This window comes from Ips typographus, linkage group LG11, assembly GCF_016097725.1.
Source record: "Ips typographus isolate SLU linkage group LG11, UJ_Ityp_2.0, whole genome shotgun sequence".
Taxonomy (NCBI): Eukaryota; Metazoa; Arthropoda; class Insecta; order Coleoptera; family Curculionidae; genus Ips; species Ips typographus.
Genome location: NC_138432.1, coordinates 7604186 through 7630191, shown reverse-complemented (window position 1 = coordinate 7630191; position 26006 = coordinate 7604186). Strand labels below are relative to the sequence as shown.

General features: G+C 34.9%; 7 protein-coding genes across 21 annotated transcripts; 3 read left to right on the top strand and 4 right to left on the bottom strand.

The window, feature by feature from the left end:
- Positions 1 to 709: 709 nt before the first annotated feature.
- LOC145735105 (uncharacterized) lies at positions 710 to 5268 on the bottom strand. Of its 6 annotated transcripts, none has more exons than XM_081988837.1 (13): positions 5115 to 5267; positions 4609 to 4723; positions 3481 to 3609; positions 3252 to 3428; positions 3075 to 3167; positions 2901 to 2996; positions 2601 to 2708; positions 2349 to 2450; positions 2190 to 2291; positions 2034 to 2135; positions 1817 to 1924; positions 1483 to 1721; positions 710 to 1215 (listed from the first exon to the last, which is right to left on the bottom strand). In XM_081988837.1, the coding sequence occupies exons 2-13, from the start codon at positions 4715 to 4717 to the stop codon at positions 1147 to 1149; spliced, it is 1434 nt and encodes a 477-aa protein (XP_081844963.1). In that variant the 5' UTR covers positions 4718 to 4723; positions 5115 to 5267; the 3' UTR covers positions 710 to 1146. The 6 variants fall into 6 exon arrangements, with proteins under 6 accessions (XP_081844963.1, XP_081844964.1, XP_081844965.1 ...); XM_081988838.1 differs by lacking the exon at positions 5115 to 5267 and adding an exon at positions 4949 to 4967; XM_081988839.1 differs by lacking the exon at positions 2601 to 2708.
- A 749-nt stretch (positions 5269 to 6017) lies between these two features.
- Positions 6018 to 11299, bottom strand: LOC145735761 (uncharacterized). Of its 6 annotated transcripts, none has more exons than XM_081989807.1 (8): positions 11052 to 11299; positions 10273 to 10563; positions 8393 to 8609; positions 7906 to 8110; positions 7734 to 7851; positions 7352 to 7680; positions 7092 to 7296; positions 6018 to 7037 (listed from the first exon to the last, which is right to left on the bottom strand). In XM_081989807.1, exons 3-8 carry the CDS (start codon positions 8591 to 8593, stop codon positions 6851 to 6853), a joined length of 1245 nt encoding a protein of 414 aa, XP_081845933.1. In that variant the 5' UTR covers positions 8594 to 8609; positions 10273 to 10563; positions 11052 to 11299; the 3' UTR covers positions 6018 to 6850. The 6 variants fall into 6 exon arrangements, with proteins under 6 accessions (XP_081845933.1, XP_081845932.1, XP_081845934.1 ...); XM_081989806.1 differs by having other exon boundaries at positions 10273 to 10551; XM_081989808.1 differs by having other exon boundaries at positions 11079 to 11299.
- Positions 11300 to 11934: 635 nt separating this feature from the next.
- Hpf1 (Histone PARylation factor 1) lies at positions 11935 to 13471 on the top strand. The gene is made up of 4 exons (XM_081989811.1): positions 11935 to 12193; positions 12242 to 12798; positions 12847 to 13047; positions 13102 to 13471. The coding sequence occupies exons 1-4, from the start codon at positions 12071 to 12073 to the stop codon at positions 13436 to 13438; spliced, it is 1218 nt and encodes a 405-aa protein (XP_081845937.1). The 5' UTR covers positions 11935 to 12070; the 3' UTR covers positions 13439 to 13471.
- On the bottom strand, positions 13440 to 15164 carry LOC145735759 (uncharacterized). Its single transcript, XM_081989802.1, has 2 exons — positions 15027 to 15164; positions 13440 to 14969 (listed from the first exon to the last, which is right to left on the bottom strand). Exons 1-2 carry the CDS (start codon positions 15028 to 15030, stop codon positions 13522 to 13524), a joined length of 1452 nt encoding a protein of 483 aa, XP_081845928.1. The 5' UTR covers positions 15031 to 15164; the 3' UTR covers positions 13440 to 13521.
- Positions 15057 to 24105, top strand: FucT6 (alpha-(1,6)-fucosyltransferase 8). Of its 5 annotated transcripts, none has more exons than XM_081989797.1 (13): positions 15057 to 15490; positions 15564 to 15798; positions 15854 to 16129; positions 16184 to 16349; positions 16889 to 17175; positions 17236 to 17373; positions 17435 to 17762; positions 17816 to 17993; positions 22934 to 23082; positions 23132 to 23364; positions 23421 to 23517; positions 23570 to 23825; positions 23882 to 24105. In XM_081989797.1, the coding sequence occupies exons 2-13, from the start codon at positions 15572 to 15574 to the stop codon at positions 24067 to 24069; spliced, it is 2523 nt and encodes an 840-aa protein (XP_081845923.1). In that variant the 5' UTR covers positions 15057 to 15490; positions 15564 to 15571; the 3' UTR covers positions 24070 to 24105. The 5 variants fall into 5 exon arrangements, with proteins under 5 accessions (XP_081845923.1, XP_081845921.1, XP_081845922.1 ...); XM_081989795.1 differs by having other exon boundaries at positions 15057 to 15503; XM_081989796.1 differs by having other exon boundaries at positions 15057 to 15798.
- LOC145735765 (uncharacterized) lies at positions 20300 to 21756 on the bottom strand. The gene is made up of 2 exons (XM_081989814.1): positions 21609 to 21756; positions 20300 to 21460 (listed from the first exon to the last, which is right to left on the bottom strand). The coding sequence occupies exons 1-2, from the start codon at positions 21709 to 21711 to the stop codon at positions 20358 to 20360; spliced, it is 1206 nt and encodes a 401-aa protein (XP_081845940.1). The 5' UTR covers positions 21712 to 21756; the 3' UTR covers positions 20300 to 20357.
- A 406-nt stretch (positions 24106 to 24511) lies between the features above and the next one.
- On the top strand, positions 24512 to 25982 carry LOC145735767 (organic solute transporter alpha-like protein). The gene is made up of 6 exons (XM_081989818.1): positions 24512 to 24653; positions 24717 to 24865; positions 24919 to 25151; positions 25210 to 25306; positions 25361 to 25616; positions 25670 to 25982. The coding sequence occupies exons 1-6, from the start codon at positions 24578 to 24580 to the stop codon at positions 25798 to 25800; spliced, it is 942 nt and encodes a 313-aa protein (XP_081845944.1). The 5' UTR covers positions 24512 to 24577; the 3' UTR covers positions 25801 to 25982.
- Positions 25983 to 26006: the final 24 nt, after the last annotated feature.

Sequence of the window (26006 nt, the reverse complement as noted above, 5' to 3'; positions counted from 1 at the left end):
TACAGGGTGTCAAAGTTTTACTGAAAAAACTAAAATAAAAAATAACTTTAACTTAATTTTAACTAACTGACAATTATATTGTTATTTCAAATCAACACACATTAACAATTTTTTTTTTAAATTTTCTAACTTTTTTAATTTTTGAGATATTTCAATCGAAAATTGTGTCACTTTCTGTGAGTTTGCAGCGTTGTTGCTAAGTTTGAAGCCTTGTGAAGCTGTAATTTGCACTCCAATCTAGATTTTTTATATATCATTAGAAAGAGGATGAAAAATGTTACAAAATGACGGTTGAGCGAATTTTCTAACTTTTTTAGTTTTTCAGAAATTTCAATTCGAAAATTATGTCACTTTTTGTGAGTTTGCAGCGTTGTTGCCAGGTTTGAAGCCTTGTGAAGCTGTAATTTGCACTCCAATCTAGATTTTTTGTATATCGTTGAAAAGATGATAAAAAATGCTATAAAATGTCGATAGTATACACCCTGTATCTTCGTTATTGTTCATATTTCAAAAAAGCTTCAAACGAAAAAAAAAACCTATTTTTTAAGCTCTATTCGCAGGTGAAAGGAAATCCCCAACTTTGGAATCACCCTGAATAGAGTTATATAACGCAAATTTTAGTATATAATATTTAGAAAACAAATAAGCAATTTGTAAATCAGCTTAAGTTATCTTAACAGAATTTACATAAACAATTAAACTACTGCAATCAGGTTTTTTAAAGGTTTTATTAAAAGTAAACATTAATAACATAGTGTATATATTATTAAAGGCAAAATGTGGTTTATTTAGGGACTATGTAATAACTATTAAAATAACAAGCGAGCAAAACTTGATTAATCGGAAACTGAGAACAACAAACTATTTTAATGATTTTATTATAATTTTTTTGTCATTTTAATTTTTTTATATTTTTTTTTTGTAGTTAGTCAGTTTCCATTCAAAGCAGTTTTACCACTAAGCGCTAAAACAAACAGAGGTGGCGTTAATACAAAAATTGCTGGAAAGTTCTATTATTTATATCAACAATAAAAGCAAAATCAACGATGTACCAACTTATTTTTAAAAAAACATGAGAAAATCTGCCTGTCAAACTAGTTTTGACGTTTAAAAGCAGTCGAAATCGTACTCGGAGTTCTTCGTTATTTAGTAATGGTCGGCATATACAGAGTGTCTGATTCCAAAACTGTGAGCTGGTGGATATTCTAATACAACCTAAAAAAAACACATACATTAACCTTCTTAAGCCAGTTGCAATGAGAAACAGTTACCAGTGCTTCTCCAAATGTGTTAGTTTTAGTTAGTAACAGAATTCAAAACAAAAGACTAGTCTTGTCCTTTTGGAGAAAAGTATTGTAAGTCCCCAAATATGGTGAATGACGTATCCCAAAAGAATGACTTGGGGATGATTTCAAATGAGCCACCACCTGCACCCACTCAATACTATTTAATTATCCAAACCACTTGGCAAAAGTTAAAAACCTTTTCAGGAGAATATACACCAGGTCCAGGAATATGATCGTCTTTTGGGATATTGGTCCTGCCGCTAATGGTGTAGGCTGGAGAATGCTGTTTGTAATTCTCTGGATCGACGTTGTTGTATTGTCCTGGTCCAGGATTTTTTACCCTTTCATCCAAAGGTTCCTTGTTTCTGCCCGAGATTGTGTAGGCTGGAGCACCTCTCTCCCCCACCACTGAGGGGATGTTGTATACATTGGGAGCTGAAAATTACCAAGTTTTTTCTAGTTCACCCTGTACCACATTTTTTTTCTTCCTTTTCATACTAGTTCAAACAAAATTGAATTAAAGAACGCACCAGGGGTGTTAACAGGTTTTTCCAAATTCAGTTTACTTCCAAAACTATACTGGGGGGTGTGTTCGTGCATGACGCAATCGGCTTTCTCTACGTTGTACACATTCGGAGCTACAAAACCAAAAAATAAATAAAAAAAAACTACAACTTAACTAAAAAAAGCTTTGTGCGAATTAATATTCAAAAAATATAAATTAGAGTTTTAAACAAGTGAACTAACCGGGTGTATTGAAGGGTTTAACTAAATCAGGCTTAACCCCAAAACTGTATTTGGGGGTATTGTCCAGTATTTCGCCAGTTGGGATACTGTAGACGTTGGGAGCTAAAAACGTTTTAAGGTCAAGTTTCTACCAAATTTTTAGTACTAAAAACTAACCGGGGGTGTTGAAAGGTTTAACTAACTCAGGCTTAACGCCAAAACTGTATTTAGGGGTGTTGTCCAATTTTTCGCCGGTAGGTATGTTGTAGACGTTGGGAGCTGGAATAAAAGGGTTAAAAAGGTTAAGTTAGGACTAAAAAAGCATGCAAAACTAACCGGGAGTGTTGAAGGGTTTAACTGGATCAGGTTTCACCCCAAAACTGTATTTAGGGGTGTTGTCCAGTTGTTCACCAGTTGGAATTGAATAGACATTAGGGGCTAGAAGGTTAATTTTATTATTAAATCTGCCAAATTTAGTTTTAAGGTTTGTTTTATAGAGTCAAGTTAATCAAAACTCAATAGTGTTGTGATTATCTTTACTTGACTTTTTAATGTGCAAATTAAATGTTTTTTTCTGAAAACACTAACCAGGAGTGTCTGAAGGTTTGTCAGTTGGTGTTTTCAGTCCAAAAGTGTACTTAGGTGAGTTGTCATGCAATCTTCGTTCAGATTCGGGCACATTGTACACGTTGGGTGCTAAAAAGGTGTGTTGTAGTGTTAGAATCTTACTTAAAGATAAAGCTATACTAAGGGTCAGTGAAATTTTGCAGTAAAATTGAATAACCTAAACAACTGGCCCTTAATGTAGTTTTCTTTAAATTAATCCAATTTCATGCTTATTAAATCTATTAGGACCCAATTTATTAACTTCCAGTTAAACTAACTAACCAGGCGTGTTAAGTGGGCGTTCCCCTTTGATTCTAATTCCCATGTAAGTGCATTTATTGGACCTGTCAGGTGGAGGTACTTTGTACGAGTTTGGTGCTGGAAATTTCTTAATTATTATTAATAAATTATTAATTAGAGGCAACTGAATTTGGAGGCTGTATTAGGTTAACTAACCCGGATTATCTGACGGTTTTCCTAGTGGGGTCCTTCGTCCAAATGAGTACCTGAGGCTACTGGTACGTACAAATGGTTTATAAGCGTTAGGAGCTGTGTTAAATAATTACTATCTTTACTCCTTTAATTATTGATATTAGAAGGTTAACTGGTTGAACCATTTGCTTAAAAACTCACCAGGAGTGTCTACAGGTTTTCCAACATTGGTTTTCAACCCAAAAGTGTACTTGGGAGAGTTGTCGTGGATTACTTTCTCCGCTTTGTCCGGATTGTAGTCTCCAGGTGCTGGAAAATTGTCCGGTTTCGGTTCCTTAGGCCTACTATGCAGACTTAGAGCTGGAGGAGTGTCTTTTCCTGTACAATCCTCAATATAACTCAAAAGCAAAAAAAAAACAAAAATAGAGACCTTTAGCACTTAAACCAGTTACGTTGTATTGTCCAGGTCCTGGTCCAACGCTGTCTAATTTCGAATTGGGTTTGGCCCCAAAACTGTAAGCTGGGGCACTTCCAGTTTTGGCTTCCAATGGTTTTTTACCTACGTCAGTTAAACAATCACCCGTTTAGTAAACAAGCAACAAACATGTTTACGTTAATAACATTTCAGTGATTATTTCCTTCCTATCAATTTTGACCAATCGCTATCAAGAATTAGTATAACAAATGTAAATTTTAAGTGGAAAAATCACTTAACAACTGTCAACTTAGCTGTCAGCAGTTTTTCCGGAAAAAAATTCGAAAAAATTGCACACTCCTCACAGCAACATAAAGAATAGTGTTACCCTTACTAGCTTGAAAGTTATTGTTCTTATTAATTATTGTTCCTATTGTTTTAATTAAAATAAAATGTTTATTTAACTCAGGAAATAGTCTTACCAAATATCCCTCGTGCATCTAATTTTTCCTGTGGAAAAATGAATTTGTTAAAACAAATTACTTAGAAACTCGTTTTTCCGAATTTTTCCGGAAAAATTAAATGCACTAGGGATATTACCCTCGACTAAATCAGGATTTTTAGTCCAAAGTGGAAAAAGACTCACATAAAAATAGAATTATTTCACCAATAGTTGCAATTTAGGTGTTTTTACTAAACTAAATAGCCATTTGATGTAGTTGAATCCAAAAATGACCACCAAATTTAAGTTGGTTGTAAATTTCAAAAAATTATTTTTCTTTTTTTTTGTAAAAATGTTTGCAGAATTTTGAGCACTTTCCGGAAATTGTTAAATATACCAGGTGATCCATTAGAAGAAACATTATTATTGGCTGTATCTGTTCTATTTGCAGGTAAGGAGCAGTTACATTCCCTCCTGTAGGTTACAGAAGGGAATTTAGAATAACGTTTTGAATTAACGACATTTGGTAAAGCAGCATAGAAATAACTAGTTTAACATCTAACAGGAAAAAACTATAAAAAAAGTTGAACTTGTTAAATATCTTTAAGTTTTTCTAATAATTTTGCAAAATTTAGATCAAACTAATAAACTAATAAAAGAATTGAGCACAAATATGATTTAGACTGTAGAATGTGACTTACCAATATAAGACGGAAGTGAAACACAAGCCGGTCCTGGACTATTATATTCGGCGGCAATGGGCCCACGCCTTTTGGTCGGTGTCCATGGTCTTTGAGTCAAACCACCCATGATGATCTGCAAATAAAATTTTCTATTTCACCATTTATAATACAGATACAGGAAATCTCGTCATTTTAAATTGAATAACAACGGTAAACCTTGAGTGGTATTTATGAAAATTTAACTTTCACAGTTTGTTGTTTTTGGTGGTGATCTAACTCTTTAGAACCGGTACCATCAATTTGGACGACACAATAACGCTTTTTACAGTAGAGAAGGTTATTTTTGGTTGTGATTTACCTTTCGCCGTGTGTACGAAACACTTTACTGTACAAAATATAGACTGGAAATCAATAAATTATTTCAGTCTGGAAAACTTTCGAAACTATTCGTGCCTGGCACTCTATAAATCGTCCGCTTCACTTTAGGAATTAATTGATTTTGGTACTTATTGTTTGATACTTACTTAGTAATTTTAGTATGAAAATAAATAGGAGCGAAGATGGGATATAATCGCAGTGCCGTACCACACCAAAACTTCGTAAGCGCGCTTTCGAAACTGATCTAACGAAACGGTAATGCTGAAAAGTCGAGTTTTTCCCCACTCGCAAAAAGCATGAAGGAGCTTAAAGGACAACATGTTCTATGGGTTCTTTTATGGTCATGGGTTGGATACGACCCACACGCTTTTGTGCTAAGAAATTTGTTTAATAGTTCCTATACTTTTTTTAATTGCTTAATAGCCAGTTTACCAATCTTCCGGTGTTTTAGTTATTACAGTTTAAATTGCTTAATTAACAATCAGTAAGGTAGCAAAGAATGTTGGAAACTGGTTCAAATGATACAAGATTCAAATAGCTTGTTAGGAGATACAGTTTTGAGGAACTGGAGGATTGGTATCCTTATTTGGAACTGTAAAGTACACAAAACTATTTTGACCCCTGGAACCATTACACGATTCTCAAGTGGAATATTCAAATTTGTACATGTATTTAAAGCACCTTGCTTATGCTAAATATGGTTAATTGTGATATACAGTACCGAAAAAATATGTTTATTTTTGGTCTGATTGCTTTAGAGGTGGCAGTCAGGGTCTTTTGGCATTCAAGTGTGACAATGTTTCCCACTTATAAATTCTTATAGATTAGGGTAATTGTTATTAATACACACTTTTCGTGAGTACAGTAATCAGGTTAGACCAGTCTGTTTATTGATTTATAAACTTCAACCCACGTTTAGACTGTAGAGAAATTTTCAACGTCCGTGAATGGCCATATTAGGTCCAGCTTCACCTTGCCCAGTTTGGTGACTCACCAATTAAACCTACTTAATTTTTGCCTGCTTTTTTTTACTAAATAAAACGTGTACATAACAACATACATTTATTTCAACCCGCTCCGATTTAAAAAGAAATTTACATCAGCAATAAAATTACATTTTTTTTTTAAGACAAAAATCTAGCATGACACATATTTTACATTTTAGTTACAACTATTGCTCTGCTCGCTTATGTATATAATAAATCCGAATAATTATATAGACATCTTACAAAATATACTATTATGTACAAGACTCGGTTTTTGGTACCCTGCCTAGCATTTGAGTAAACGCAAATTCTATTATACAAACTACACTGTTGTTATTAAGCTGGTTAGGATTGTAGTACAGGTAGACTAATTTACAAAAGTAGTAAAAATACAATTATTATTCTCAGTAAAGAAATACACTTTTGTCCTACCCTGTATTTATCAATATTTACATGTAACTAAACCGACACTATTGACTTTTGAAACATTTTAACTTGTAGGTACAGAAAGTGGTTTTTAGTGAGCAAAATAGGTTTTGCAGCTGGTTCTAAAATAATGTTAAGAGTTTTGATTTTTTAAAACAGTTTGAGAGTGTACAAAGTTTGAAAATCAAATACAAATCATTTTATAAGAATTGTGCCATTCCCATTTATGGACATTCTTAAATAAATAGTATCTATGTATTTTTTAGGCTTTATATTTAACAATTTACTTTAGGACCAGCTTTAGATTTTTCCAGTTTTGTCATCACTATTAAACACACTAATGATATATAGGAGTGAATACACTAACCAAATTCAGCTACTTACACAACGTGCTAAAGCCAGTTGGAATGTATGACCAATCAGAAAACTTATTGCGATTTCGAGGAAATTATGTACACTGGACACCTGGATTAAAATAACGTCTCCTGTGCCCACGAGGATTTCTTATCGATTTTGCCACTCGACGAGGATAATCTATGAACATCGGCCATGGAGATTTGCGGAAGCTGAGCGTTTTCGTAAAGCATCGATGACGATTTGAAAGGTCTGTGATCCGGTGATCTGCTGGTGCTTGGAAGAGGATGTTCTAGCGAATTTCTAGAGCAAACATTTCCTGAACTGCCTAAGATGTTTTTAAAGTAACTTAAATACCTTTTAGTGTCATTACTTAATGTTGGGGAAGTGTCTTCCGACATTACACACACTGTAGTTCTTTTATCATAACACGCACCCTCATCACTATTGACGTCACTGTCGGTATCAAAGGGATCCACCCCATTTTCCGTATTCTCCTCTTCATCCGGCAAAGTGTCACACACGTAGGACAAACCTTCGCAGTCATCTGGATAATCTGTTTCTGAATGAACCCCAATCAAACAACCAAAATTCAAAACTAAATCAAACACCATTACCTAAGGAACTGTTACAACTACTAATGGAAGCTAATGGAGCTAATCTAGGCTTTAAATTCGGTTCCAGTTTCACCCCCATCCTTTCGTAGATGGCGCGATCGCTGCCACAAGGTGATCCTCCAGGGGTGGGCTGCGTCACCCGAATATCGATGGGATAATAGAAATCGTAGATTTCTGGAACGGGAGACGATTGTCGTCTGGATGACTTGTATTTATGAGCCGGCAGTACTGGAAGACCTAAAGTGACGGCAGAATCACGTCTTTCCAGGTAGGAACTCCCAGAAGATGAGCAAGTTATGTTGCTTGGCCGACGAGGAACATCTAGTTTACTATAACAAAAAAGTGAGTTAAAAATCACCTTTATAATGAAGTGAGTAATTACCCGTTGTAGTACACATCTTCATATAAAGAAGCATCATCTTCAGGAGGCGAATCTTCATCAATAAAGCAGGGCAGCCGTGGACTAACCTTAGATGAAGATTCCAACAAACTACTGTAACCTAAAACGAGTAGCTGTTTCATATTTATCTAAATCGTGATAAACCGAAAAATACCTGCAACTGAAGAAAATCTTCTGGAAGCTCTTCGACCATGAAACCCGCTGGATATATCCAAAGACTTTCGGCTGGATCTTCTCGGGTTTGGATTGAGCTGTTCCAAAGCTGTTGCTTCTAAGGCCAGCTGGATTTGTCGTTCTTCTTCTTCGACTTCGGCCACCGCCGCAGCTGTGAAATTTGGATCTTCTAGTGCTTTTTCAGTCTGAAAAATCATTGCAACAAAACGTGTCAGAGAGTTCCGTGTCTCGTCTAAAATTGTTAATGGAGACAAGTTAAGCTAAACAGTTTTTTTTTGACGTAAACAGCGTAGGAAGTCGGCCAAGTGGTCCAAATGTATTTGCTGAAAGATGTAATATGCAAAGGTAAATATTTAAGGTTTCCATCACTTTTTAGAGACAAATTTCAATAATCAATCACGCATAAAATCAACGACCCAGCCGAAAATAAATCGATATCATTTATGTGCTAAACTAGAATGTCTGACCTTTGATTTTGATTTGTATAAAACGAGAAGAACCATCAGGCCAAAAAAACTGCCCAGGGTGGCAGCTATCCGCACCCCTGTCATAACATCGTAGGTTTTGTAGTATTCTCGCGGATCAGTGGCGGAACCGGTGATAATTGCTGGGGGGGTTGTACTGGTGATATTGCTTTCTGGTGACGAGCCATTTGGCTCCCCAGCCATCACGCGCTTCCTTCACCTATAACAATTTTAGTTTTAGTTCCTAAATTTTAACACCAAAAAGTATAATTTAGCTTGCCACCAATCTTAACAACTATACGCTAAGTCACATTAGGATTTCAAACAAATTTAAATATTACAACCGTTTTAGTTTCATTTAAGGAAATCAACCACATTATTTGTTAACTTTTTCAGTAGTATTTAGCCTCTGACCATTCAGTAAACGCATGTAAAATATTAATATGGAGGAGTGTAGTAAATTTTGAAAATTCTCAAAAAGCAAATAAACAATAGCCGGTTTACATTAATAGCATACCTTATGATACAATTTATTAGTAAAATATTTACACTAAGATAAATATTTTTGCGTAAATAATATGTGATGGGATGGCTGACTGGGAAAATGCACTTACCAATGATCACACAAATGACTTGTTTTGGTTGTATTTATAGATTTGCAAAGCAACAAAACAAATTCCAATTTTGACACCGAAAATTTTATTGGAAACGTGGGCGAGATGAGTTAGCTCTCGCATTTGGTGAGCAATAGAAAGTTTAATACAGTTTGTGGGGAAAATATATTATTAACTCTCTCCTTTTCGAAGTTTGAAATTACTTTACAACAACTTTATGGAGTGGGACTGACGGGATGTTTGTCGCCCAATAGGTTAAATGTCCAAACAAACCCTTATACCGCACCCTATAATTAACTGGAGAGCAAACATATACCAAGAATTTTTAACTGAAAATTTCAGGAGAGAGAATTATTGATTACGGTAAATCATCATTTTGTACCTGATATTAGGGATACACACCGAATTGAGATATACTCAAAAGCTCTTACAGGGCTGATAAAAATAGGTGCGAAACGTATTTGAGGATATCCTGGAAAATGGGGGCGTTATAGTCCTAAGGACCCTTCTCCGCCCTTTTACAAAGCCCCCCAATGACGGCTTGACATTGGTAGAAAATCTCCACTTTGAAAATCGACCAGTTTCCTAAAGTGTGACTTGAATTCAGGTTGATGGTGATGGTTTTGATGTACAGTAAATTATCATAATACCCTTCAGGCACAAAGTGATATTAAAGAATTGAGGGAAAACAATGAGTTGTAATTCTCCCTGAAAAAATAAAAAATATTTTGTAGAGTGCACACCCGAAACAAAAGAATTGAAATTGTAGGAAAATGGAACAAAATTGTGCAATACGTGTAAATCAATCCGGAGGCTCAAAATTTGGGTATTTTAAACAACAAATGCTGAAAACATTGACAGGTTGTAAATTTATGACTGGAAAATCGAATATAGGCATTTATTCTAAATTCCAGAAAAGTAATGAGATATTGCCTGTCGTGTGGAATTTATTGCTTGTAGCTGCATATGAACAATTCATAGTTGGCTATAATCAAAAGGTTAGTCATTTTTTATTAACTTTTGCCACAAAAACATTTTTCTCGGTGACCCGATTTTTTCGATGGTGTAAATCGATCTCGCTAGCAAAACCAAACTGAAATCAGCCCTTTTGCTAAAAGCAGAAAATTGATGATCCAAAAGGGCAAAAAACCACGACAACGAATTAATTTGAAGACAATGATTTGCTGTGTGGCTTTTTAGATGGTTTTCATTATTTACACCTACAGTAAAGGGCAAATTAGAACCCAAAAAACCTTAATTAAAACTCACCTCTCATAACATATACATGATGAAAAAACACAGAAATTTGGCCCTTTTCACTCATATTCCATCCGTACTTTCATAGTCCCAGTTCGGCGGATATTTCTGATGAAACACACTGTATAATTATTTGACTCCTCTTGATTCACTTATTATCCTGAGGGACGCAAACGACCGATCCAGGCATCATTAACACGTGGCGTTTAGACTGTACGTTGCGGTTTTTCTGTCCATTTCATACGAAATGTTACTTTGATTCGAGTTTTGCGGAACCGGGCACGTACAAATCTATTTTGAGAACTGCTGTTTTGATTATTTTGCTATACGGGGGAACCTTTAAAGTTTACGGTCAGTCAAATGCAAGAAAAGTCTCAAAAGTTGGTTTTTGTTAACCGTTTGCATACACATACTGTTCTAGTTTAATTTAACACTAGTTTTTGAGGTTTATTTAATTTTTTTTACATATTGGGACACTTTGTATACGTTATGCAAAATAAAATCGATACATTGTCCCCTTATTAATTATGCATTCACCCAAAACAGCTTCAACTTATTTCAGTTTCCAAAAATGTGAAATACAGCAATTTTATAATTATGTATTGGAAAATACTACTAAACTTAGTAAAGTGGATAAGTTGATTTAATTGACGTAAATCAGCTGAATAAACATAGACACTTTCAATACTTATGGATTCTGGAAAACGTTCCAGATTCAGCTCTTTGATCTTGACCCAATTACGAAATTTTGTTCGAATTCCTTTAGTAAACACTGAAATGACATTTATTACCTTCACCCATTAATTTTTTTAATTTACTTTGGTCTCGATATGATTGAGGAGGAAGGTCCCACCGAAAATCCTGAGTCAAATAAGAGAATCGGTCCCAAACGACCTTAAATCCACAAGTGTTAAGGCTATTTACAAACGATGAGAAACAGAGGAGGAAAAAGTATTGATGGAGATGTGAAACGACCTTGCCCGCAATTTAAAGGCCCCCAAACACGCGGATCTGGGCGTCGCGACGCTCGGATCGGCACTAAAAAGAGGCGAAATTCGCGGGCGTCACGACGCAGACGCTTCTCCAATTCGGTCTAGTATGGATTCAAAGGTAGCCTTTTTTATAAGGCTCCTTCACTGTATACGTACCATTAAATATTGTCTTTTTAGGACCCCTTATATTGGGATTTTTAGGAGAACTAAATAAAGAATTCAACAAATCGAGGTTTTAAAACTTTTAAGTCAAATTATATAAAGTGTGTGGCACCTGGCACATCTGTTCTTTAAAAATCTCCCCTGAATTACATTCTATTCCACTCCCTTTTTCTGCAACATTAAATTCCCATTTTCCACAATGTACTTTACTACTACTCTCACAGTAAATCACCTATAATGATACTGGAAAACGCATTTAGATTTGTAATCTTTTCCAGCGAGATTTATACCAGTGGTAGGATACTATGATACTTTTTTTAAATTCAGCCGTTGAATTTATAACAGTAGCTTTGTATATTTCGGAACTCACCCTGTATTCAGGGTTTAATTAGGCCAACTAATGACGTCACTTATTTACCTTCAACTAGATATCTGACTGGTCCGATTGTTTTAAACCAATCACAACTAAGAAATGACAGGACGTGCGTCAGTTTAGACAGTGACAAATGAGGTTAGGTTAGTTAGTTTTATGCGTCAAACTGTGTTTTGTTTACTTTTTAAGGAGTTTAGTTAGAATATTTAATATTTACAGTATAAAAGAGTACATAAATTTTTAGTAGGTAGTTAAAACATAACAGTGGGCTAGTAAAGTGATCATGGCTGATCATTTAAAGGGAGAGACCGATGTCAAAGATTCAAGAATGGTTTGCAAATATGGGGCTAAATGTTACCAAAAAAACCCCCTACACTTGGCAAAGTACAAACATCCACCCCCTAAGGTAAGCTAAACTATGACTAAGGTACAAACTTATGCAATTCTCTTGTAGAGAAGTAAAAATGAAGACTTTGAACCACCAACAAAAAAAGTGAAAACAGAGCCTAGTACTGCAAACAGAGATGAAAAAACCACTAGAAAACCTTTAGATAATACTGCTGAAAATGCAGACGATCCAAAACCACCAGAGACAAACACCCAACACACCCCTAAATCATTTGAAGTCAAAGACTTTATAAAACAGAAATTTCTAGTAGAAATGCCTGAAGACTTTTATCAGTTTTGGGACTACTGTAAAACTCTCAAGCCTGCAAAACCTGAAGATGCTTTTAAGGAATCAGGACTAACACTGGTGGGCCCTTTTGATGTCTTGGCTGGAAAATTTTATGACATTCCTGAACAGTCTGATGATAATTATTTGGTGCACTGGAGGTACTATCATGATCCTCCTGAGTGTCAGACTGTACTTAAAGGTGACAGCAAAACAGGATATCACATTGGGTATTTCCGGGACAGTCCTAAGGATGAACCAGTTTTTTTGGTTAGCAACTGTGCTCAAGAAGATGGGGTGTTTAAGTTGGTTGGAGATAATATTTTTGCTGCAGTATAGTAAGTTGGACTAAACAGGAGGGCATATACAAAGGGTATTTTTTTTAGTTTGTATTTAGAAGATTTAAAAAAGGGTGGAGATCCTTTTAAAAAAATCCACATATCCAAGTTGCAGAACAGTTTAAAGAGTAAAGCTGAAGAGTTGAAGTACAGTTTAACTGAAAAGACTACAAAAATTAGAGAAAGAAACAAAAAAATTGTCACTAGAACCTTTAATAAAATTGGACTTGTAGTCCCCTATAACAGAAAGTAAATTAGATTTTTACTGATTAGTTTCAGATATAACAAGCAAATTATTTACAGGACTCAACTAGGCTACCGTGACATTGGAGTATCAAACCAGGAGCTAGCCAAACTGCTCACAGACATCCAGAAAGCACTGCCAGAGCAAAAACCTAAATTCTTGTCCAAACTGCAAGACATTTTAACCAATGTCAGTATAGCTACAGATGAGTGTGATTTTGGGGCTGGTATTGAACTGGGTTGGGATGTTTTGGCTCATGGTGTTGACTGTTTAAATCAGACTGTGTCCAGATATTTAGGGACCAACTACACCCTGATTGGTAGAGAGGAATTTGCTAAAATTGCTGAAGCCCACATGAAAAATCGCAGGAAGGGATCTGATTTAAGTATTATTTGAATAAAAAAAAAAAATATTTATTGAGCAAACAAATTATAACAAAACATTTCAAGTCCATGCCCTTTACATATAAACAACCTCACTTAATCAGCATCTTCAAAAATCCAGTCTTCATCTTCACAATACAAATAAATTGAAGGTTTAAGAGTGGGTTTTTTAACTTCACTATAACCAGTAAAATCATCATCTGACAGCTCATCAGTGGTCTGATTTTTTGAACTTTGTATATATTCAGTGTTCCAATCCTCTTTATCAAGTTCAGGATTTTGAGTGTGGTTGTCTAATTTTTCACACTCATCATACTCTAAATCACTATCACTACTAGATGACCCAGAAAAGTAATTTTCAGTGTATTTGAGTGCTTTTGTATAACTAATACGGCTAGTTTGTTTGTATAAAGTCCTGAATGAGTCCCTTTTCCTATAATACTCATCACAGTTTACATCAAAACAGTTGCAATCCAGATCTATTTGTTTCACATGGTCTAAACTATCCATATTAATATTAGTAATGTAATTATCATAGACATCCAGAACCTCCAAATTAACAGGCATTTGTGGGATCTCATCCAAATTATTGTGACTGGCAATAAGAATTTTCAAGCCCTCCAACTGGCTAATCAAGTTGGGCAGTATAATTAACTCATTGTGTGAAACATCCAACACTTCTAGTTTTTCCAGATACTCAATCCCATCAGGAAACCAAGACAAAAAATTATAAGATATATACAATTCCTTCAAGCTGGTAATCCAGAATAAGTCTTCAGGTAGAAAAGCCAAGTTTAAGTGTGACAAGTGCAACACCTTTAAGTTAAGCCACAAAGGTTTACGAAACAAAAGTGACAGTTCCTTGAATTTATTAACAAACTTAAGTTCACCATTACTGATATCCAAAAACTCAAGATTCTTTAACAACTGTAGCCAAACAAAATCAGTGTCAATTAAACAAGCACTTTTCAATACCAACTTTTTCAAATTCAAGGCCTGAAATTTGCAACTATGTTTCAGAAAGTTGTAATGTGTTGCCTTATTCTCACTATAATTCAACTCCTCCAGAGTGGAACAGCGGAATGTTAAAAACCATCTTGGAAGGTTTGTAAACTGGTTATTGTTAAGTTTCAGGCACTTTAAGTTGGTAACACAATCAGGCTGAATGTCAAACTGAGTTATTTGATTGTGGGACAAGTCCAGACTTTCTAAACTTTCAAGTCCACCTGCGTACAAACAAGATGGTATTTTTGTTAGTTTGTTATTGGAAACATTAAGCACTTTGAGGTGTAGCAGTTTTAATGTCCTAGGGAGTTCTGTTAGGTCACAGAAAGACAAATCAAGGATGGTTATCTTTAGTAAGCCTTTTTTAAAGTGACTATGCTGGTTGTTTGCTGAGTCCTCAAGCAAACTGAAAAGGCTTGAAAGATTGTATTTTTCAGCCGGGTGTATGTGTTCTAGCTCGTTTTCCTTGATTTTCTCTATTATTAAGTGTTGATCTTGTCTCCTTAAGGTGATTAAACATTTAGATGTACTGTTTAAACCTACAAAAAATAATGTGTAAGAAACTAGCGGTAATATGGTGTGTTTTATAAACTTACCCATATCTTTGATTACGCATGCATGTTTAAAATCCAAAAAAAAAACAAATTAGAATAAAATATAGAAATAGAAATACCAAAACAAAGCCTAACAGCGTAACTAGGTAACGAACGTGTGAATCTTAACCTTAAAATGCGTTGTTTTTGACTTTTGACATACTGTCATAAAGAATCAAGCTTCTTTATGCTTTTTCTTTCTCTCCCTAGTGTACAAAAAAGAGATAACTAATTGCAAATTGATTTGTTATGACAACTGACAGGAGACGTCCAAAAAAGCCACAGGCATAGGGCGATGATGGTGTTTATAGTTGTAGATTATTTTATTATTTTAAATGCTTTAATAACCTTTTTATTAAATATAATTTAATGCTTTCCGTTTGGTTTATTGTGTGTGTAGTTGAATAATAATGAACAATCAAAGCCGTCTTAACCATTGTATACGCCCAGTATTTGGTTTTATTTAGGTAAACAAGTGTGGTAAACTATTATTTAAAAATTTAGTTTTACTTTCTCATATCATAAATATTCAATTTATAGTACTAAACATGAGTCTAGTACGACAAGTTCCTGCAGTAAGTTGGCACCGCATTATTGTTATATTCCTAGCATTGTGGTTATTAGTAGTTTTACTGCTAGCAGCCTATCCAGGTATAAACTCCTCAAGTAATGATTCTAAGTCAACTGAAAGGCTTCTCAGGGCTTTATCAGACTTAGATTCGTTGCGAAGACAAAATGAAGAGTTGCGTGATATTTTTAGGGAAATCAGTTTCAAGTAAGTAGCCACTTGAGTGTTTGTTTAATGCTTTTACTGGTTCTTTTCTATAAAGCAATTTAAATGAAGACCAGAAAGAGGCAATTGAGAACTTTCAAAAAAGACTCACAAAGGCTGAAAGAACTTTCCAGAAAAATGGCAATAACTACCACTCTCAAAGTGGGGAACCAAACTTAGACTATGAACTTTTAAGAAGAAGAATCCATAAAAACACTAAGGAGTTCTGGAACTACATTAAATCCAGTTTATTGAAAGTACAGAAGAAGGCTGTTTCTTCTGAAATCTCAAATTTGATTGAGAATGTTCTTGAACTTGGGGCTGAGCACAAAAGGTGACAAATATACATAGTTAAGGTGGTTTGAAGTTTCAATTGAGTGTTTGTTAGATCTTTGCTTCATGATATTGAGTCCATTAGTGCAGTGGATGGTTATGAGGAATGGAGGCAAAAAGAATCTCAAGAATTAACTAATTTGTTACAGGACAGATTTAAGTATTTACAGAACCCTGAGGATTGTGATAGTGCAAGGAAATTAGTTTGTACATTGAATAAGGTAGTATTTCTTTTACAATTAATATGTTGTTTATTATTTAATTGCCTAGACTTGCCTGTTGTTTACTCTACTACTAAACTATTAATAAAGAAACCCCCATTTTCAAACTTTAAGCCAAGTATGAGTTTGGTTTTGACTGTGACAAAAGAGGCTAAAAAAAGTCACAGTCTTGGCTTAACCTAGGTCATCTTCTTATCAAATAACCAATGAGCACTGTAATGTCATATTTTTTGGATAAATTAATATTTTTTGAGACTTGGGAAAAGCCTAAAAACGTCCAGAGATATTGATCTAAATAACACTTCCTTATGTTAAAATGTATAAAAAAAAATATTGGTGGATTGGGGAATACTTGATAATTTCACTTTTTTGCATGCTGTTATTTCACACCCTGTTTGAGGCAGTTATAGTGCATTGAAGTAAAAGTTTTTTACATGAGCCAATAAACCAAGCCAAAAAAATGACTCTAAAAATTACTGTCCATATTTGACTCTGTTGAAGGGTTATTATATTAACTACTACCATAATACAATTTCTAGGGCTGTGGTTATGGGTGTCAGTTACATCATGCTGTTTACTGCTTCATGGTGGCCTATGGCACCAAAAGAACCCTAATCTTAAAATCAAAGGGTTGGCGGTACCACAAAGCTGGTTGGGAAGAAATTTTTATGCCATTAAGTGAAACTTGCACTACCCCAAATGGTGCCAGCATTTCTAACTGGCCTGGACATGATGATACGCAAGTGTTAAACCTGCCAATAATTGACAGTTTATCATCCAGACCTCCGTTTTTGCCTTTGGCAATACCAGAAGACTTAGCCCCACGGTATTTTTCGTTTTTGACTCTCTAATGGATTTTCATATTGAATTTAATGGTCTTAACTAGGTTGACTAGACTACATGGGGATCCAGTGGTTTGGTGGGTAGGGCAGTTGTTAAAATACCTACTAAGACCCCAAGAAAAGACGGCTAGTTTAATTCAAGAAACTCTGACAAAGTTGGGTTACAAAAAACCTATTGTGGGGTATTTGTATATCAAATTTTATTAAATATCCTATAGAGCTATTTCTGAATTGTTATTTAAGGGTCCATGTTAGGCGTACTGACAAAGTTGGGACTGAAGCAGCCTTCCATCAACTTGAAGAGTACATGGTTGAAGTAGATGAGTTTTATAAACAACTAGAATTGAAGGAAAAAGTCGATGTAAGGCGAATCTACTTAGCTTCGGACGATCCTAAAGTCCTGATCGAAGCTAAAACCAAATACCCGCAATACGAAGTGATCTGCGACCCTCAAATCGCCAAAACTGCCGGAGTATCGACCAGATACTCAGACACCTCATTGTTTGGAATTATTTACGACATTCATATGTTGGCTTTGAGCGATTTTCTAGTTTGTACCTTTTCCTCTCAGGTAAGTTATTAAACCACAAATTTGCTTAGATCTTAAACTAGAAGTTTTTAAAGGTTTGTCGAATCGCGTACGAAATTATGCAAAACTACCATGTGGACGCTTCATCCAAATTTAAGTCTTTAGATGATATTTACTACTACGGTGGGCAAAATCCGCACAATATGATCGCTGTGTTGCCGCACAAACCCAAAAATTCCCGTGAATTGGAGATTCGAGTTGGAGATTTAATCGGTAAGTTGACTTTTAAAGCAGTAAATGGTGATTAAAGGTGAGAAAATAATCGTCTTAAGTAGCAAAAATCCCTTTTTTGATGGTGTTAACCGAGGGGTTAGTCACTGAGGAGATTTTGCGTTCCAAGGGGAAATTCGGGGAAATCTGAGGATATTTGGAGAGATTCGGGGATATGTTGAGGATATTATGATATGAATAATTGCGTTGTTGCCATGTAGTTTAACAAGAAAAAACAAGGATAACATGTTGACTTAATTTTACTCAGAATTTTATTAGAAAAAATTAAAATGAGTTTATATTTCTTTTAATGGTAATGATGGCAACATTGCAATCCAAGTTTACGTCACCAGGCGCGAGCGTTATCAAGAAGGGAGTAGGAGTAGGTATACAGGGTGGGAACTATCAAGGTGACCCTTTATTGGGATCTTGGAAATGGCAACAGTTACAGGGTATGTCGTTAAATAGAGAAAAAGTTGCGCCATTTAGTGCCCGTTCAAAATGTGTCTTGAAATCCAAGATATCTACAGGGGTTATCGAATTATTACAAAATTACTAAAACTTTTAATTTCCTTTTTTTGTAAATATGTCACTAACCGTTACACACATTAGAACAAAATGTCAAATACCAAAAATGTATGGTATCTTTCACCCCATTTTTTGACATAACGGAGATAATTAGAAAAAATGTATCTAGGCACAAGATCCCACCCGGTAAAATAGGAGAAAATTGCATTTGTCTGCAACTTTCGTGAGTCGGACTGTACTTCTTGCAATGCCATTATTTTTACTTTTTGTACTAGGTACTATACCTACAGCATTACAGTTTGGCTACTTAAAACTACCATATTTGAAACACCCTGTATTTTACTATTGTTACCAATGGCGTGTGGCGTCGGTGTGTCTGTAATTTATAAAAAACAACATTTTCCAAACTTTTGTTCCTACTCCTGAATGCACATTGTAGGTATTAGTACTTTGTTACAAGTTATACTTTAATCAAACTATTTTTTGATCTCAGATTTATAATACTCTTGTGACTAGTAATTTAATTTGACATACGACAATAAACCTTAAAAAACTAGAGAAAATTGGTGGGGAGATTTTTGAGGATATCTGAAGAATTATAAGATATCTGAGGAGATTTTCTTGGGGAGGCAATCTTTTGACCCAAATTATGGGCAGTGAGTAACCACTCGCTGTTACCACAATTTTGTAACATGAAGAACAACATATTGCAAGTGAGCTTCACTTTTCAGGTGTGGCTGGAAACCACTGGGATGGGTTTAGTAAAGGTCGCAACCTGAGAACGAACCAGATCGGACTCTATCCATCTTTCAAGGTGAACGATCGGATCGAAACAGCTAATTTTACAACCTATTCGGAAATGTACCGTGCTAAAAGTGACAAAAAGTGAAAACTAACTAACAAAAAGTGTAAATAACCCACTGCACAGGAATTGTCGGAATATTAACTAGATCTGATTAATATTTAATAATTACAACAATGCGCCAACAGTGATAATTATTACAGTGTCTAATTTTAAAACTAGTTGTTAAATAACCAAAAGAAATATTTGGATGATCTTGATGTGATAGTTAATTAGGGCCGTTTCATTAGAAGCCACTGCGCAAAAACTCAAATCATAACCTAATAAGGAACGCATTTAGTTTTTTTATTCCTTTCTAAAAGTTGTAAATAAAGGTTTAGCCTCAATTATAGTAAGTCGCGATGTCTATACATATATGAAAAACTTTCGGATATTATGATATAAAAAGTTATTCAAACATATCTAACACTGATATGTAGTTTTCTATCCAGTAGCTTTCAGAGATTTTACGTTTTTTCGCTCAAAAAATGTATAGTAAATGTGCAATAACAATAATAATTTATTCCTTTGTAGAACAATGATTATCACTGGAATATGGTCACTTATTAACAAAAAATGTAGGTGAAAAACGACCAATAATCAAACAATTTATGAGTTTAATTCTTAATCAGTTTACAAGAATGTAGATAACAGCACATTTTAAGCATTTATTTGTCTACTCGAATCTGGTTGGTAAGACTGTTTTGGCATCTTTTAAAGGCCTAAATTCTTTTTAACAAGTTTATACGTACGTTTTTTAATCTCGAGTGATTTATTCGCATCAACAATTTAAATATTTATTATTGTGTTTTTGTAAAAAAATGTTATAGCAGAAATAAAGTGTATAATGTATATTAGTACATAACTGTGTTGTTTTAATCGTGTAGAAAAACTTAACCCTAAGTTTTTCTGGGGCGGTGGGTTTAGTTGATCGCAAACATTAAACAAAAAGAAATTTTTTGATTTACCAATTCTTTTTAACATCATATAACTTAAACTTAGGCCTTCAATAATTGAACTTGACTGTCCGAAGTTTGTTCCAGTTTTTTGTACCTAAAAATGTACAACACTCTGTAGCATGTCACTCCCGATAGGAATCCCGCAACGTAACTTATTAAAGTGATTAGGGCAACCTCTTTGAACCATCCACTGTTATTAAATGCGGTGGCAATAGTTTGCCAACAGTTTTCAGGTAATCTTGGCTCAAAATTTTCAGGATCTATGTCTGGATTTTCAGGTTCATTTATTAATGTTCTGACCTGCATTTCGCTATCACTATTGTCATTTACGGAGGGCAAATTAGTAGAAGGGTCTATAAGTCCTGGACACTTGTCACTAAAATCGTCAATGAAAATCTGCTTTATAGAATTATCGGAATCAGTGCATTGATAGGGATCAGAAGGGTCTATAAATTTATAGGCGGATAACTGGTAGAAAGCTTGCAGGTTTTCACAAGAGCAAATCCAAGGGTTGTAAGTCAATTTCACTGTAAATCCGCTTTCATAAATTTCAAAAGGTTCAAACGACAAATTCTGCAAATTATTTTGATCCAGTAGAAGTATATCCAGGTTGGGTAGAAAGTCCAAAGCGTTGTCCGGTATCGAGGAAATTTTTGAGCCTACTAATCCTAAAACTCTCAAACTTTTTGATTTAATGATGGGCATAGGGCCATCCAGTTGATTTTTGGATAAATCCAACATCATCATATTGTTCAAATTTTCAATAATGTTGCTGGGCACTCCACCGCTTGATATGAAATTCTCCCCCAGGTGTAACGTTTGCAAGCTCTCCAGATTGTCGAATGTTCCTTCTCCGATATCAGCTAACTCAGAGTGGTTCAAGTAAACCTCAATCACGTCATCGCATGCAGGGAAGTCAAAGTTTTCCTCAGATATGAAATAAAAATGATTCCCGGAAAAATCCAGAACTCCTGGTAATGTCTCCAATAAACTCAAGTCTGGAATCTCTTCCAAACTGCTGCTTACGCATGACACGATAGTTTCAGTGCAATTACAGGAAAGTGGACAGCGTGCTTGTACTTTAATCAACCAGATAGTCAGAACCACTAGTGCAGCCTTCATTTTCTTGACAGTCTTGGTGTCTAAAATAAATATACGTTTTGTAATCTTTAATATTAATCGATTAGGCAATTATTGATAATAACATAATATTATATGTTCGTAAAAATCTTTATATTCAAATGATTATCCCAAGAGTTTTTGAAGTGTATTTCAAAGAACTTTACTTACCTGTTTCATTTGCGTCAAACCCTATAGGGCACAAAGATGATTCAAGACTGGTGAATACCTTTGAAATGATGAGAGTGCGCTTTATCTTATCAAAGAAACACATGTTATCAATACTATTTACCTTTCACGTTTCAATTCAAACGGAACGTTTTATATTGATGTCAATATAGAGGTATGCCGGATAATTCAATTAATAATTACGATATCAAATAACGGTTTTTTTGTGTGTATACAGATTGGAACAATGATCAACAATTCTTTGTTGAGTACTACTTTTAAAAAACAAAATACGCAGTAAAAGAAATATCCAATGATTTTTCTCATAGGGCTATAGCAGAGATGCCTGTTGTGCAAAAATCATTCATTTTTCAATTTAAATTGCAGTGACCTTAGTGGTTTTTTCACTTTTGGTTCATTTTACAGTGCTTTAATTCTAATCATCAGCCCAGAAGATTATAATAACCAACTACCCTGAAGATGGTGTAAATCATATCACCAAACATTACAAATTAAGTTTGCAGGCTCGCTGCAGTCGTTAATGACTCAGAAATAATTAGCTGTTTATTATAAGCTTGTCGTTTGCATTTTTTTGCTAGATTAGATGAAAAAGGTTATCACACATACTGATAATAGAATCCCAGAATAAACAAAAATGATAATAGTGAGGCCGGCAAGTAGGGGTATAATAGACTTCTTAGCATTAAAACAAAACACACGGATCTTAGTGTAATTTTACTTTCATACCGGTTGCAGTAAGAGTTGTGCACACATTACATCGATAAATTTCCGTTAAGTAATATATGTTAGATTTATAGGAAATGTTTTATGTTATTTGAGTGTGGAAGCACTTTATATTATAATATGTCCACCCCTAATGTGGTGGTGGAAAATGTGTCTGTATGCTCAGGAGACCATATCCCCTCAATTGAAGAATATTTTAATAGTAAGTATTATAGTACACATATAGCATAGTTTATTTAGCAAAACTTTCACTTTTAATCAAATTTTTGTTATATTCAAAGTTGTTTAATGGCTCGTCCTCGATTATGTTGAAATATTCCTATGCAAGTACTTCCTTACATACATATTTTCTGCAAGTGGTCAGTGAAAGTATAACTCGATAATGCGCATTATCATCGTATTTCTGGTATCAATTAATATTAGGTCAGAAGTCATTATTAAATCAGTATACGGAACACACTAGGTACTTTAAAAATTCTGGTCCATGGCCATATTTCAAATTCATTGTAGTTATCTAACTGATGATCTTAAAAATTTCTAGACTTTTTATCATTTCAGCATTAAATTCCAATATTCGTTTTCAGCTTCATTTTACGCCATTCTTGTAACCACATTAGGAGGATTTATACTGGTTGTAGTGATTTTACTATTTGTGAACACCCTAAGACACATACTCTACAATGCACCTCCAAGAGTTAAAACCCATACCGCTTACCTTCTTACCATATACCCGGTAAGAATAGAGACTTTCCAAGTTGCGTGGCTATAATGCTTTGTTCCAGGTGACGTGCTTTTTATACTACTTACCTCTGGTGGTTCCCAGTGGTTACCTACTGGCTGAAGCTTTGGTACAAGTATTATTAATGTTCGCATTATACCAGTTGTTTTGTTTGTTCATTGTTTACTGTGATGGTGAGACTCAATTGGTCAAGCAAGTCAAGGAGGTCAAGCTCAGTGTGAACACTCTTCCGATTTGCTGTTGTGTAGTCTGCTTACCGTCCTATACTGTAAGCAAGTATGATTATTATTTCTACTTTAACTTACTCTGGAAGTGACCTGTTTTACAACTAGGAGAGTGGTGAAGATTCTCAAATGGCAAGTGTTGCAATTACCGATAGTCCAAGGGCTGTTGTACTTTATAGCTATCGTCATATGGGTGGAAAATGAGGTAGAAATATACAAATACAGAATATACAGTTTTGTTCACACAATTTTTGTAGCAATTGTACGAAAACTTGTACTGGTACATACAACCTTTAGTGATTGCGTCACTACTGCTAGGACTGTGGGGCATAAACATGTTCGGTAAACTGCTTATAGAGTCCATGGACCCAGAGTATGACATCAGACCTAAAATGGCAGTACTGCAACTGCTTATCCCCATCACCAAGTTGCAGGGCTTTATCACAAAATCACTGATCAAATACAATCAGTTTCCTTGCGACCCTCCACTAACCCCTCAGCTTTACGGGATTCGTAAGTAGGAAACTGGTTCAATCCTGACTGTACCGACTAAAAGTTTGATGTTATAGTGGTGCAAAACTCCATTACAGTACTTGAAGTGGCTGTACTCGCATTTTTTGCTAGGAAAGTGTACAGAAAGTCAGTTCCAGGTTTGGATAATCGATCATTGCAAGCTGGTGGAATAGTGAGCACTGTATATGGCAGCACAATATCAACTTTAACTGCTTTAGATGATATTAATGAAGGTTATATTTAGTTTGAGTTGTATGTTATATAATGATTATGGAAATTCTATTTGAGGTTTTGTTTTACCTTACACTTAGTAGTAAATTTGCTGACTATACTATAATGACTGATTCACCTGGAGGTTCAGAATTTTCTGATCAAGCTTTCCAATATTCATTTTCACGGACATTCTTCAAATCTCCAGTCATTCTGGAGACTATAAACTTTTTAGGGCTTAAAAGTATATAATATCTACAAAATATGCACATAACTTAGAAACAAATAATTAAACGTGAGGCGATAAAGAGATCAACTGAAATTTTATTGTAAAAGGTTTTAGGCCTGAACCGTATGTGTTATTCCGCTCAAACAAAATTTATGACGTTTTTTCTTTTAGAAAAAAAATTGTCTAGCCTTCGGATTTACACGAAGCTTATCAGAACAGTACAGTATATATACAGAGCTTCGATAAGATGCTGTAAATAAATGCACTGATTATACTGAAAACCACCTTGCACTTGAGGAATTTTGCAATTAAAATGTCGTCTTTTGGTGTTTTTAACGAAACTTTGTGTGGGGCCTCTATTATTCCTTCAGTGTCTGAATATTTTAACGGTAAGTCCCTAACTGGTTTACTCTAATACGCAAAAATCCAATTTCCTGACTTATTTATTTTAGCATCATTTTACGGTTACTTAGCGTTCTCTGTAGGGGGAATCGGCTTAGTTTTAGTGACTTTCCTCTTTATAGACACTATCAAATATGTCCTAAACAAAGGACCTGCACAAATAAAAACGTACACATTTTGGGTGCTGGTCATCTATCCGGTAAGGGTTTTAAACACCAAGTCCTGGTGTTCAAGCAAAATTTTGATTTCCAGCTTACTTATTTTTTGTACTACTTGGCTCTAATAGTCCCTAGAGCTTATGCTCTATGTGAAGCAGTGGTTCAACTAATGCTTATGGCTGCGTTTTACCAGCTTTTCTGCCTATTCCAGACCTATTGTAACGGTGAAACCGAATTGATTAAGAAGGTTGGAGCTGTGACGTTAAAATTAAACACCCCACCATTTTGTTGTTGCTGTTTTTGTTTACCAACTTTTACCGTAAAAAAGTACGATCTATTAGTAAGTAACACGACACACAAAACTAAGAAGTGGTTCTGATTTTAGACGTACCTTAAAATCCCTTAAATGGCAAGTTCTTCAAGTCCCCATAATACTTGGAGTCGTATATTCCTTGTTTATAGTTTTAAGCTCGGAAAGTGAGGTAATTGAGTTTTATAACTCACATAGTTTCAGCTTTTACGATGAATTTTTACAGGAGCTGTACAACAAATTGTATTGGTACTTAACGGCTATCATAATAGGTTCTTCGTTCTTGGGTTTATGGGGCTTAAACATGATTATGACACTGTTAAGCGACTCCATGGATCCTGAATTCAAATTCACCCCCAAATTGAGAGTTTTGGAAATTGTCCTACCGATGACACAACTGCAAGGACTGGCCACCAGTTTGCTACTACAAAATAACGTGTATCCATGCAATCCGCCTTTAACACCACGACTTTACGCTACCCGTAAGTATTTCCTAACTATTCAAAAATTTAAAATAATTTGTCAAAATGTACAGTGGTGCTCAACTCGATAATTTTACTGGAAATGACTGTGCTGGCCTTCATTGCCCGAAGACTGTATAAAAGGGAACTTCCGGACTTAATAGCACCTGAAGGAGTCATAAACAAGGGTCCTCCAAAACTCTAAGAAAAATAATATTAATCACAATGTAAACTTTTACACATTTTAAAATCTCTGATGACCAAATAGAATAAGCAACAATATGATCTCTAGATTTGTTCAAAAATCTGCATTTTTTCATTCACCTACTTATCAAGCTGTGTTAAGCTTTATGAGTGTTGTAAAAAATATATCTTACTTAAAGTCTGTATATGCTTTAAAGTTTATTGACT

Bases quoted from the DNA above. Each gene is read 5' to 3' on its own strand.
- LOC145735105 (XM_081988837.1), bottom strand. From the start codon at position 4,717: ATGGGTGGTTTGACTCAAAGACCATGGACACCGACCAAAAGGCGTGGG. The intron at 2,997-3,074 runs GTTAGTTAACCT...AGAAATTTCCAG, and splicing joins AAAACCGTCAGATAATCCGG to CACCAAACTCGTACAAAGTA. The intron at 1,722-1,816 runs GTGCGTTCTTTA...GGTAATTTTCAG, and splicing joins AAAACCTGTTAACACCCCTG to CTCCCAATGTATACAACATC.
- LOC145735761 (XM_081989807.1), bottom strand. From the start codon at position 8,593: ATGGCTGGGGAGCCAAATGGCTCGTCACCAGAAAGCAATATCACCAGT. The intron at 7,852-7,905 runs GTATTTTTCGGT...TACTCGTTTTAG, and splicing joins AAGATTTTCTTCAGTTGCAG to GTTACAGTAGTTTGTTGGAA. The intron at 7,681-7,733 runs GTAATTACTCAC...TTTTTGTTATAG, and splicing joins GAAGATGTGTACTACAACGG to TAAACTAGATGTTCCTCGTC.
- Hpf1 (XM_081989811.1), top strand. From the start codon at position 12,071: ATGGCTGATCATTTAAAGGGAGAGACCGATGTCAAAGATTCAAGAATG. The intron at 12,194-12,241 runs GTAAGCTAAACT...ATTCTCTTGTAG, and splicing joins ACAAACATCCACCCCCTAAG to AGAAGTAAAAATGAAGACTT. The intron at 12,799-12,846 runs GTAAGTTGGACT...TATTTTTTTTAG, and splicing joins AATATTTTTGCTGCAGTATA to TTTGTATTTAGAAGATTTAA.
- FucT6 (XM_081989797.1), top strand. From the start codon at position 15,572: ATGAGTCTAGTACGACAAGTTCCTGCAGTAAGTTGGCACCGCATTATT. The intron at 16,130-16,183 runs GTGACAAATATA...AGTGTTTGTTAG, and splicing joins CTTGGGGCTGAGCACAAAAG to ATCTTTGCTTCATGATATTG. The intron at 23,083-23,131 runs GTAAGAATAGAG...GCTTTGTTCCAG, and splicing joins ACCTTCTTACCATATACCCG to GTGACGTGCTTTTTATACTA.
- LOC145735765 (XM_081989814.1), bottom strand. From the start codon at position 21,711: ATGTGTTTCTTTGATAAGATAAAGCGCACTCTCATCATTTCAAAGGTA. The intron at 21,461-21,608 runs GTAAGTAAAGTT...TATTTATTTTAG, and splicing joins GTTTGACGCAAATGAAACAG to ACACCAAGACTGTCAAGAAA.
- LOC145735767 (XM_081989818.1), top strand. From the start codon at position 24,578: ATGTCGTCTTTTGGTGTTTTTAACGAAACTTTGTGTGGGGCCTCTATT. The intron at 24,654-24,716 runs GTAAGTCCCTAA...TATTTATTTTAG, and splicing joins AGTGTCTGAATATTTTAACG to CATCATTTTACGGTTACTTA. The intron at 25,307-25,360 runs GTAATTGAGTTT...GAATTTTTACAG, and splicing joins TTTTAAGCTCGGAAAGTGAG to GAGCTGTACAACAAATTGTA.